This window comes from Zalophus californianus, chromosome 7 (assembly GCF_009762305.2).
Source record: "Zalophus californianus isolate mZalCal1 chromosome 7, mZalCal1.pri.v2, whole genome shotgun sequence".
Taxonomy (NCBI): domain Eukaryota; kingdom Metazoa; phylum Chordata; class Mammalia; order Carnivora; family Otariidae; genus Zalophus; species Zalophus californianus.
Window position 1 is genome coordinate 16,877,521 of NC_045601.1, and position 12,434 is coordinate 16,889,954.

The 12,434-nt window shown below is 36.1% G+C and overlaps 1 protein-coding gene across 1 annotated transcript in view; it reads right to left on the reverse strand.

The window, feature by feature from the left end:
* Nucleotides 1–12,434, reverse strand: part of PCMT1 (protein-L-isoaspartate (D-aspartate) O-methyltransferase) — a 43,571-nt gene that overhangs the window by 14,218 nt on the left and 16,919 nt on the right. The window contains 2 exon segments of the mRNA XM_027602831.2: nucleotides 1,441–1,561; nucleotides 3,874–3,978. Of these exon segments, the coding sequence (XP_027458632.2) occupies nucleotides 1,441–1,561; nucleotides 3,874–3,978 (226 nt within the window).

Genomic DNA, 12,434 nt, shown 5'->3' on the forward strand with positions numbered 1-12,434 from the left:
TAAAATCTTAAAAAAAATAAAATTAAGTATTTCTATTAATCAAGAAAGCACCAATATGAGTGAAAAAGCATGCCAAAGAGCAGGAGAAAAGATTTCTAATATGTATAAATAGACAGGCTAATCTATAGAGGTCCTACGTATCAAAGAAAAATATAAACAACTACTATCTTAACAAGACATTTCACAAAGGAAGACATACAAATGGTCAAACATATGAAACAGTGTTCGACCTCATCGGTTAGGAGGAAAATACAAAATTAAAATTACAAAGACTTACTGCTATACACTAAGTGGGTAAAAAGAAAAATCTAACAATACCAAGTGTTGATAAGACATAGAGCACTAAGAACACTGATACATTGCTGATGGGAATGTAAACTGGTTCAATCACTTTTAAAAAGTTTTGGGTATCTATGGTTACCCTATGAACCTGTAATAATACTCTACATAAATGAATGCTTGTATGATGAGTGTATATATGCATTTGGACCTTTGTACACATATGTTCACGGCAGCATTGTGAACATCCCCAAATTAGAAACAACCCAAAATATCCACCTACAGTAGAATAAACAAATTTTGGCAATGTCCTTACAGTACAATGTTATACAGCAAGCAATAAAAATTATATATAAAAGATGGGTGACTCTTACAAACATAATATTGAATGAAAGAAATAAATCATCACAGAATATATACTGTATGATTCTGTTTATCTAAAGTTCAAAATTAAATTGAGCATCGTTTATGGAAGTGCAGCTAAGTAGTAAATGCATAAAAGTAATGATGTTGGTCAGGACTAAGGAGAAGGGAAAGAGTTCTGAGGAGGGAAAAGCAAGCAGAAGACATCCAAGCTACCAATGTTGTTCCCTTTCTAGATCAGTGTGATGATGAAGCAGGTTATTTTTGCTAATCCCAGTTATGCTTTATGCATGTTTTAATGTTTGTTACTTCTCATAATAGTACAGTGTGCTCACAAAGAAATATGTTCACTATATACTGCTGAAAAAAGCAAACTAAATGACAGAATATGAGTCAATTAAAAAAATGTGTGTATATGTATATTTATTCATATATATAAATTTATACGTCTAGAAAACTTAAGACAGAAAAGGAGGGGTTTCTTTTTTATCTTACACATTTCTGCACTTTAAATTTTTCATAATGGACACTTGCTACTTTGCTATTAGTAGTAAAAGTAATGAAGAAAGAATTTACAACATGAGCATTTTCTGAAATAGTTAACAGTCATGTATCACCACCATGGTCAAGGTAGAACCAGCATAACATTTTACAGTAACTGTTTTCCTTACCTAGTATTTAAAAGCGAATGTTTTTAAAAAAAGCAAAAATTAGCTTGAGTATTATTTAGCTTGCATGGGATCTTCTGAAAATAAAAATTCTCCAAAGAGGAAATTTTTAAAGTTTTCTGATACTCACCAACCAGTTGCACTCTTCCTGAAGACAAAAGCACTGGATCGTCCTTTTTGACATTATTTATTGAGTCATCTACTAGCTCTTTAATATGGTCAATTCCTATAACTTTTCCACTAGAGCCAACCTGGAAATAAGGGAATAATTCAATAGCTCACTGCCCTAAATTTGTCTTTCTGAAGTGTCATTAAAGTGTTTCCTCACCTAAAGTCATATATTTTGCAATGTGAAATGAAGACAAACAGCTCAAGCCTCCAATTTGATTGTTATTCAGTTTACTATAAAATATTTACCAAATACAACTTTTTCAGCTATAATCCTCAAAAGGATAATTACGTTTCAGGAATTAAGAAGCTAAAATTACAGAAACTTGCAATACTAAAAAAAAAATCCTTTTTCTTCAATTTCTAATTTTTAAACCCCAAACCCTGAAATAAGACTTAACTGCTTAACTAATATTAAATGCTTAATATTAATATTAAATACTTAATAATAAAAATGTTTAATAAATTAATATTAAATACTTAAACTGCACTTAATATTAAATGGTAGTTGGTGCAATAATTTTTAATTTAAATTCCACCAGAAGTGTGACTTTAAACATTAAAATGTTACATAAAAAATTCTATAGGGATTTCTACACCTGATTCTACTGCCACATGCGGAAAATATAAAATACATAAAAGTATAAAAGGCCCCAAGTATAAATACTAATTGTAAAATAAATTTAGCAAAATAAAGACTGAAGTCAGACAACCTGGGTTCACATCTAGCCTTCATCACTTCTTACAACTGTACAACCCTGGCAAGTTATTCTATGAATTAGGTTCAACTGTAAAATGATGAGGAAAAGGGTACGTACCTCATAAATGATGTGAGAATTAAATAAAAGAATACACGAAAAGCACTTAGAACACTAACTAGCACATGGTAAATATGTGAAAGACATTAAATTAACACTACTTTTAAAAAGATAATTCAGAAATCTAATAATTTTTTAAAAAATGTATTTTTCTCTAAAACCATAAATACGTCAAATATCAAGAACATGTCATTAAGTAAATACTGTGTCTAAACTTAAAAAAAAAAAAAATCCTAGGGTGTGTGGGTGGCTCAGTTGGTTAAATGTCTGCCTTTGGCTCAAGTCATGATCCCTGGGTCCAGGGGTGTCCCTCTCTCTGCCCCTCCCCCTGCTCATACTCTCTCTCTCTCTCTATCTCGTGTTCTTTCTTTCTAGCACGTGCTCTCTCTCAAATAAATAAAATCTTAAAAAAAAAAATCCTGACATTCCATTAGGGAGGGCTTAACTTCTACAAAACAAGTAAAACAACTGAAAAGAAATACCTGAGTCCTTATTATTTCACAAGCACTGTTGTGGATGCTTAGGATACATCAAAGGAAAAAAAAATTAAATAAAATTCCCGCCTCTCTGGAGCTTACAAGCTAGTGGTCTGCCACTTACATATTTACAGCAAGTTAGATGGATTCTAGTCCAAGATGCATCATCCATGAATCCTAACCTAACTAGACCAGAACCTTCCTATCTGGCCCTCAGGGACAAGATTTTTCAGAATAATCAAATTGATTTGATTATCTGAGCACAGATAAACCTTTACTCAAAGTGCCTGAGTAGGCCTCCAGCCAGACTCTGGATATCCAGTCACTAACCAAGATAAGCCTCTGGTGATAAAACCTGAAGTATAATAAACAAGGTATTTTTCTAAGAGTTTTTCTTAATATAAAAGATGCTCTACTCTTATTTCTTTTTTTTTTTTAAGATTTTTTTTTTTATTTATTTGACAGAGACAGAGACAGCGAGAGCAGGAACACAAGCAGGGTGAGTGGGAGAGGAGAGGCAGGCTTCCCCCCAAGGAGGGAGCCCGATGCGGGGCTTGATCCCAGGACCTCGGAATCATGAGCCGAGCCAAAGGCAGATGCTTAACGACTAAGCCACCCAGGCGCCCTATTCTCATTTCTAATAACCCTGGAGTAGTGTTTGGAAATCAGATTCTCTATATCATTTTCTACCAGCTGCAAATGTGAAAGAATGCAGTCTGGAAGCTAGTGGTTGCCATCTTGCAATCACAAAGGAAGAGCCTGACTGAAGCCAACATTTGGAGGAAAGCAAAACCAAACCAAGAACCAAAGAGAAACCCATTGTCAATAACAACATCTGATCTTCTTTTGAATCCAGCACACAAAAAGCCAGATATACTTTAGACTTTTCCATTTATATAAGCCAAATAAATTCCCTTTTACTCTGCCAATTTGGACCAAATCTTCTATTATTTGCAACAACAAAAAAAACCTAAGTGATACATATTCCAACTGCTATATTAGAATTAAAAAACAAAAACCTCAAAAACTGCTAGTAAAAAAATGTACAGCCAAATATATAATATGCTGCTGCTGGAACAGAATGAAAAAGAAAGCTCTTACCATACGTGCAAAACATGCAGTAAGGATTCCACTTCCAGATCCTACGTCGAGAGCTTAGCTCCCTTCATGCAATTGATCAAATAGAAGTTCTAGTGCGTATGCATGCTGCCAAAAGAAAACAAAGCAAATATTATTTTTTTCAAGACTCTATAAAGTATATATACCATGGCATACAAATAAAGTTGCCAACTTCCTACCAATTTTTCTTTTTTTTTAAGATTTTTATTTATTTATTTGACAGAGAAAGACACAGCGAGAGAGGGAACACAAGCAGGGGGAGTGGGGGAGGGAGAAGCAGGCTTCCTGTGGAGCAAGGAGCCCAATGCGGGACTCAACCCCAGGATCATGACCTGAGCCGAAGACAGATGCTTAACGACTAAGCCACCCAGGCATCCCCCAATTTTTCTACAATTGTCATCTACCAACATAATGAAAACACAACATATTATATACTTACATTTACAGAATTATGTAAGAAAATTTCAGACTAAATTCTTATATTTATATAAAATGTTTTAGTAATTTTAGATCTCCAGTGTGTGAATTTTTTATTTTTAATTATTTCAAAGTCAAAAGCTACAGAAGGATTTAGAGTGAAGTCTCTACCCCACCCGTCTGTAACCTTCCCCATCCCCAACCAATTTCACTCCCTAAAGGCAATCTATGTTGTCAGTTTCTTGTGATTCTTTTCAAACATATCCATTCTATGCATATACAAGCAAATATGTATCTATTTTTTCATTTATTATATCTTGAAGAACCTTTTTTTTTTTAATTTGACAGAGAGAGACACAGCAAGAGGGAACACAAGCAGGGGGAGTGGGAGAAGGAGAAGCAGGCTTCCCACGGAGCACGGTGCCTGATGCTGGGCTCGATCCCAGGACCCTGGGATCAAGACCTGAGCCGAAGGCAGACGCTTAACGACTGAGCCACCCAGGCGCCCCTTGAAGAACCTTTCTTATCAATACTTAAATAGCCTGTTCATTCCTTTTTATCGCTGAGAAGTATATTCTTATATGTATATTATAATAACAAAAATTCCCCCCCAAAAAAATCCCTAATGAGGGATTTTTAAGTTAGCTCCAATCTTCTATAACAGAAGATATGAAATAATCTTAAAAGGTGTATGTGTAGGATAATATAATAATCTTTATAAAAATCTTTTAAAGTGGGGCACCTTGGGTAGCTCAGTCAGTTAAGCATCTGACTTTTGGTTTTGGCTCAGGTCCTGATCTCATGGGTCATGAAATCGAGCCCCACATCCAGCTCCGCACTCAGCGGAGTCGGCTTGGATATTCTCTCCCTCTGCCCCTTCCCCCACTAATGCTCTCTCTCTCTAAAATAAAAAAATAAATGAAATCTTGAAAAAAAAATCTTATAAAGTGTACCTATAGGATAAATTCCTAGAAGTAGAATTGGGGGGGGCAAAGGATATATAGTTTTATGTTTACAGTATATATAAATTAATCAAATAAAATTATATTGGATACACTATGGACCAAACCAAGAAATAAAGCCTTTTCTACTCCCTCTTTATAAACTTATGTTTCCATGCTTTTCCAAAATATGTGATTAGAACTAATAAATGTTATCTCAAAAGCTGTCCTTAAATGCCTGCTATGTTCATTATTAAAAATCATCAGAGGGGGGCACCTGGGTGGCTCAGTTAGTTAAGTGACTGCCTTCAGCTCAGTTCATGATCCTGGAGTCCCAGGATTGAGTCCCACATGGGCTCCTTGCTCAGCAGGGAGTCTGCTTCTCCCTCTTCCCCTCCCCCCTCTGATGCTCCCTCTCTATCTCATTCTCTCTCTTTCAAATAAATAAATAAAATCTTAAAAAAAAAATCATCAGAGGGGCGCCTGGATGGCTCAGTCTGTTAAATGTCTGACTCGAGGTTTTGACTCAGGTCATGATCTCAGGGTCATGGGATCGGCCCCACATGGGGCTCCACGCTCAGCATGGAGTCTGTTTGTCCCTCCCCCCCATTCTCTCTCTAGAATAAATAAAATCTTTAAAAAGAAAAAAAAATTTAAGCATCAGAAACAAGTAATGTTCAAAATGGAGGATATATTGGAAACTCCCTATTTAGAAAACTAATTTAGGTGACCAAAGCCAAAATACTGGTTACATAGAGGGTAAAGGCTAAGAAACTGGCATGAGAGAGCCTGCTAGGACATAGGAAACATTCTGATCTTCATCTAGGTGGTGGTTACACGTATACATATGTGAACATTCATTAAGCTATACACTTAAGATTTGTGTACCTTACCAAGCGTGTATAATATTATTGAGTTTTATATGGTACAGTTGGTTAAGCGTCCAATTCTTGGATTCAGCTCAAGTCATGATCTCAGGGTCCTGGGATTGAGGCCCACGTCAGGCTCCACACTCAGCGTGGAGTCCGCTTGTCTCTCTCCCTCTGTTCCTCCCCCTGCTCTCACTCTCTCTCTTTCAAATGGATAAATAAAATCTTTAAAAAAAGTTATTGAAAAGACTATGTATTCCAATCACTAAAAGTGCATGATCAGATTTCATGTACCCCTGATGTGATAGAACAGAAAAAATCATTGGGCAGTGTTCTTGAAAAGGAAAAGGGGGGGGAAAGGTGTGTGTGTCGGGGTGGGGGGAATAGGTTAAATACCACTAGGAAACAATTAACCAAATTTAGAATATGGGAAATTCTACAGGACAAATGGATAGGGTTTTTTTTTTTTTTTAAGAACTTATTGAGAGAGGGAGAGAGAGGGAGAGGGAGGGATAGAGCAGAGGGGAGGGGCAGAGGGAGAGGGAAAGAGAAACTTAAGCAGACTCTGCACTGAATGTGGAGCCCAACGCAAGGCTCAATCTCACAACCCTGAGATCAGGACCTGAGCCAAAACCAAGAGTTGGACACTCGACTGAGCCACCCAAGCGCCCCCAAATGGATGAGTTTTGTCAATAAATAAGTGGTATTTAAAAAAAGAAAGAGGTCTTTTAAAATTAAAAGGTACTAAAAAGACTGAAAAAGACTAAAAAAGATGCAATGTCTGGACCTTGTTTGGATCCTGATTTAAGCAAACAACCATAAAACAATTTTTTTGAAACACCTGGTACAGGCTGAGCATGGACTATGTGTAAGGTAATAACATACTAAGGAACATTGTTAGGTATGATACAGTATTGTAGTCATGTTTTTAAAGTCATCAGATTTATACTTAAATATTTAGGGGTGAATAATATTATGTTTGAGATTTGTTTTTAAATAGTTCAGCAAGAGGAAGACAAAGATAAAACAAGATTAACAAACTGGGTAATTATTAAAGGTGATGATGGCTACACGAGGGTTCATTATATTATCCTATTTGTATATGTGGTGTTGGAAACTTTCCATATTAAAAAGTTAGAAAAAGCTAAGGCTACTATTCCACAACTAATGTAATAAAGGCCTTTAAGAGATAAAACCACACAATCCAAGGGTTTTCAAACAGTGTTCCAGAAAGTCATTAAGGTTCCACAAAAGCCCACTAGGGATAACACACAAATATACACTGAGGATGGGTGTGTTCTGGGAAAAGAGTAATAGAAAACTAACTTTATCAATTTTTCATATAGATTGCTTTTCAAAAGAGGCTCTTGCCTAAAGAGTGAAAAACATTCATGCCATGAAAAAGAGTTCTGGATTAAACATCAGAAGTAGCTTTCATCAGACTCTTACAACAATCAGTTATGAGGTTTAATGATTTCTACTAATAAGGTAACAAGCATGGGACTAGAAGAATACGGAAGTAATCAAAGAAACAAAGTAACTTCTGCAATATCTGGATCTCCAGACCCAGAAATCAAAGGACAAAAAGGACTTCTTTAAGGTACCAATCCCCAATCTACAGGCAGTTCTGGACCATCTTAATTCCAAAACAAACCCCAGGAATATTTTTTTCAGTACTATGTTTGCATAAGATTTAGTTTTTTAAAAAGGGGAGCATGGTGAGTTATTATTAAAGTCCCATTCAGATTTAAAATGTCAAGGCCTTCAATCACAATCATTAGCTTTTTTTAATGCTTTTATCACCCTAGCTAATATTTTTTTGGATAACCCATGTTTATCTCTAAATCCTCAAACTAAGTTTTTTAAAAGTTCTTTTTCATAATTATAAAAAATTTTAAACCCACAAATATATTGAATACCATTTTTTTCCTTATATACAGTCACCCACTTTATATATTGTGCCAACTGTTTTACCAAACCATCTGAAAATAGGTTGTAGACATCACAATACTTCACCCCAAAATACTTCAGCATGAATCTGCTAAAAAAACTAGGACATCTCCCTTTGCAACCACATCACCATTAACACACTCAAGAAAATAATCAATTTAGTATCATCTAACATACGCATCATACTCAAATTTCAACCGTCCCCAAAATGTCCTTTACAGCTGTTTTTTCCCCAGTCCATTCAAGGTTCATGCACTGCATTTATCAATATAAAATATTCTCCCCTCAATTCTCCTCTACCTACCACTTCTCCATTCTTCAGAACACTGACTCCTTTAATGAGTCCTCTCTGGCTGTCCCACATAATTCCCCATATTCTAGATGTGTGAATTTCCTCAAGGTTAGACTCAGATCCAAGACTTAGCAAGAACAGCACACATGGCTTGCTAGGCACCTCCCATTGCATCACATCAGGAAGCACATAATATTGGGTCACCTTACCTCTGGACTTGCCAAGCTCAACCACTCAGTAAATATGGTTAACGACTAGATCACTCTTTTTCAAAGACATAATTTTCTCTTAGTAATTAATAAGTAATATGTAGAGTAAGAATTTGAGACTACATGAACATTTTTGTTCCCCAATAACCTTTCTCTAAATTGTTTTAGATTAATTGATGATCTCTGCCCAATTCAATCATATTGATGATTACAGAACAGTGATTTTTTTTAAAGTTCTATTTTTCCCTCCAAATGTATTAATTGGCATTCTTCTTTTTCTTTTTTTTTCCGTCTTGCTTTTTTTTAATCTCTATGAACTCATAGATTTTTGTTTCTTTTCTTTTCTTTTTTTAAAGATTTTACTTATTTACTGACAGAGAGAGAGAGAGCATAAGCAAGGGGAGCGGCAGGCAGAGGGAGAAGGAGAAGCAGGCTCCCCGCAGAGCAGGGAGAGCCCAATGTGGGACTTGATCCCAGGACCCCGGGATCATGACCTGAGCTGAAGGCAGTCGCTTACAACTGAGCCACACAGGCACCCTGGATTTTTGTTTCTTAATTCACAGTGTTACAATCCATTACCTTCATTATCTATCATTTTTCCATTTTCAAATTGTCTATAATTTGGCCTCTGGGAATCTCTTCAAACCTGCTCATATGTCCTTCCAGCATCACCCCATCAACCTTTGAGCACTTCCTCACTTTCTAATATTCAGTCACTTTTCTAAGGAGCTCTAGTCTCATTTAGTGAGAAATGGTATTTAGGATTCAATATCTGCATACTATGTGTACTCACGGCTACCAGGATGCCATTTTAACAGGTTGCTTTTAATCTCTTACCCAATGCATATATCACATTTTCAATTAAGACTTTGGAAAATATTCCAGGATTGTAGATACTTCCAAGCAAGTCTGTGATTTTAAAGTTCATTAAACAGAGATGTCATTTATCTTTGCTCCTCACTTTGTTTCTCTTTTAATACTTCTAAGATCTATGCAATAAATGATACTAAATCACAAATGCTTGTTTGTATAATACAATTAATACTATTTTATTCTACTCACATCCTGGTTCAGCAAGCATCAAAGGACACTGTATTATCACTGTATTATTACTGTTTGTACATACAGGCATACATATAGATGTACTGTGTGACTATATACATACACATAAATACACACATTTTCCTTATTAAGAGACAGAGGTAAGGATATATAAGTGATTAAAAACACATCCGCCTGGATGGCTCAGTCGTTAAGCGTCTGCCTTCAGCTCAGGTCATGATCCCAGGGTCCTGGGATCGAGCCCCGTGTCAGGCTCCCTGCTCAGCAGGAGGCCTGCTTCTCCCTCTCCCACTCCCCCTGCTTCTGTTTCCTCTCTCACTGTGTCTCTCTCTGTCAAATAAATTACAAAAATCTTAAAAAAAAAATGCATCCTTTTTGGGTGCCTGGGTGGCTCAGTCAGTTAAGTGTCTGCCTTCGGCTCAAGTCATAAGATCGAGCCCCACATCTGGCTCCCTGCTCAGGGGGGAGTCTGCTTCTCCCTCTCCCTCTGCCTCTCCCCTGGCTTGTGCTAGCTCGTGCACTCTCTCTCAAATAAATAAAATCTCTAAAAATAAATAAATTAAGTTAAATAAATAAATATTAAAAAAAACACAAGAAACCATTCCTATTCCATGGTTAAAAAAAACAAAGAAGGGGGCATCTGGCTGGCTCAGTTGGAGAAGCATGCAGCTCTTGATTTTGGGGTTGGGAGTTCAAGCCTCACATTGGGTGTAGAGATTACTTAAATAAATAAACTTTAAAAAAAAAAAAGAAGAAGAAAACAAAGAAATTGGTAACATGTAAAGGGTACAGAGTGAAAAGCAGATCTCACTTTCATTCCCATCCCTCCAATCATCTACTTCTGACCTTGGAAGAAATCATTTTTAGTTTTCATGCCTAGAGGAAGACGTGTCTATGTATACATGCAGATTTGATTTTTGTATATTGCAGAATACTCTAAATACTCTTCTGTACTCTGCTTTTATACTTAATGCTTCCTGAACATCTTGCTATACTGGTACTTACAGAAATTCCTCATTTAACAGCTTCCCAGTATCTCACTGTATGGATATACTATAATTATTAACCATCCACTATTAGTGGACTATCACTGATCACTTTTTTTTTGCTATTATAAATAATGTGACAATGAACATCTTTAGTCATTTTGTACCTACAAAAATGTACCATAGGATAAATACCTTGAAATAAAACTGAAGACTGTAAGGTATATTTATTTCACATTTTATAAATTTGCCAAATTGCCTTCCAATACTATCAATTTATTCTCAGCAAAAAAGTATGTAACTGTTTCCCCTTTCCAATACAAAGTATTAAACTTTTTCACCTCTGACAATCTGATAGGTGAAAAATGGTACTTTACTACAGTGCTAATGTATAATTTACTAACTATATAAATATAAATGAAAATGACATCTTTTCATTTGTTTAAGTGCTAATGTCATCTCTATTTCTTTTTCTATGAACTATCATTCTGGTACTTTAACTATATTCTTTTGGGTTCACCAGTCTTTTACTTCTTAATTTACAGGATACACACCCACATTTGTATATGGAAATTTGACCTAGATTGTTGTATGTATTCTAAATATTTCCCTCAGTTTTTCTTCTTTTAATTTTGCTTATAACATTTTTTTCTCTGCAGAAATCCAAAATTTTTATGTTGCAAAATATATGTTTTTTAATGGCTCATCTGTTGTCATGTTTTAAAAAGTCATTTCTAGGGGCACCTGGGTGGTTGGTAAGTTGGTAAGGATCTGACTCTTGATTTCAGTTCATGTCATGATCTTAGGGTCATGAGATCGAGCCCCACATCCATCTCCACACTCAGTGGGGAGTCTGCCCCCCGCCCCTCCTCCAGCTTGTGTTCTCTCACCCTAAAATAAATAAATCTTTTGAAAATAAATTTAAAAATTAAAAAATAAAGTATTTTTTTAAAAGATTTTATTTATTTATTTGACAGAGAGAGAGAGAGAGAGACAGCAAGAGAGGGAACACAAGCAGGGGGAGTGGGAGAGGGAGAAGCAGGCTTCCTGCTGAGCAGGGAGCCCAATGCAGGGCTCGATCCCAGGACCCTGGGATCATGACCTGAGCCGACTGAGCCACCCAGGCGCCTCAAGTCATTTCTATTTAATGTTTATAAATAATAATTTTCCTATATTTTCATCTAGTATAACAGTTCATCATAAATATATGTAAATTTATTTTAACATACAGAAGGCTTTACATTTAAATAAGAGCTTCTCTAATCCCAAATACTTTCAGAGAATCAGAAAAGCTATTGTTCTTCTCCCCAAAAACCAACAGAGTACTCATTCAAATAACTGACATTTAAAACCCAAGAAAATTCCCAACAGATTAAAAGTGCTAGATAACTTAGAATAGGTCCTTCTCAGTTATACAGCTTCATAGCTGCTATACTTGACCAATCCGTAATGAATTTTCCAAATAAGATATGAAATAAAAGAAATAATATTCAACTTGAGATTTCTACAATATATCCATTATATTATTTAAAATATTCTCTTCCTGGGGCCCCTGGGTGGCTCAGTCGGTTAAGCGGCTACCTTCGGCTCAGGCCATGATCCCAGGGTCCTGGGATCAAGCCCCACATCGGGCTCCTTGCTCGGCGGAGAGTCTGCTTCTCCCTCTGCCTGCCGCTCCCCCTGCTTGTGCTCTCTCTCTGTCTCTCTCTCTGTGTCTAATAAATAAAAATAAATAAAATCTTTAAAAAAATAAAATAAAATATTCTCTTCCTTGGGGCGCCTGCGTGGCTCAGTCGTTAAGCGTCTGCCTTCTGCTC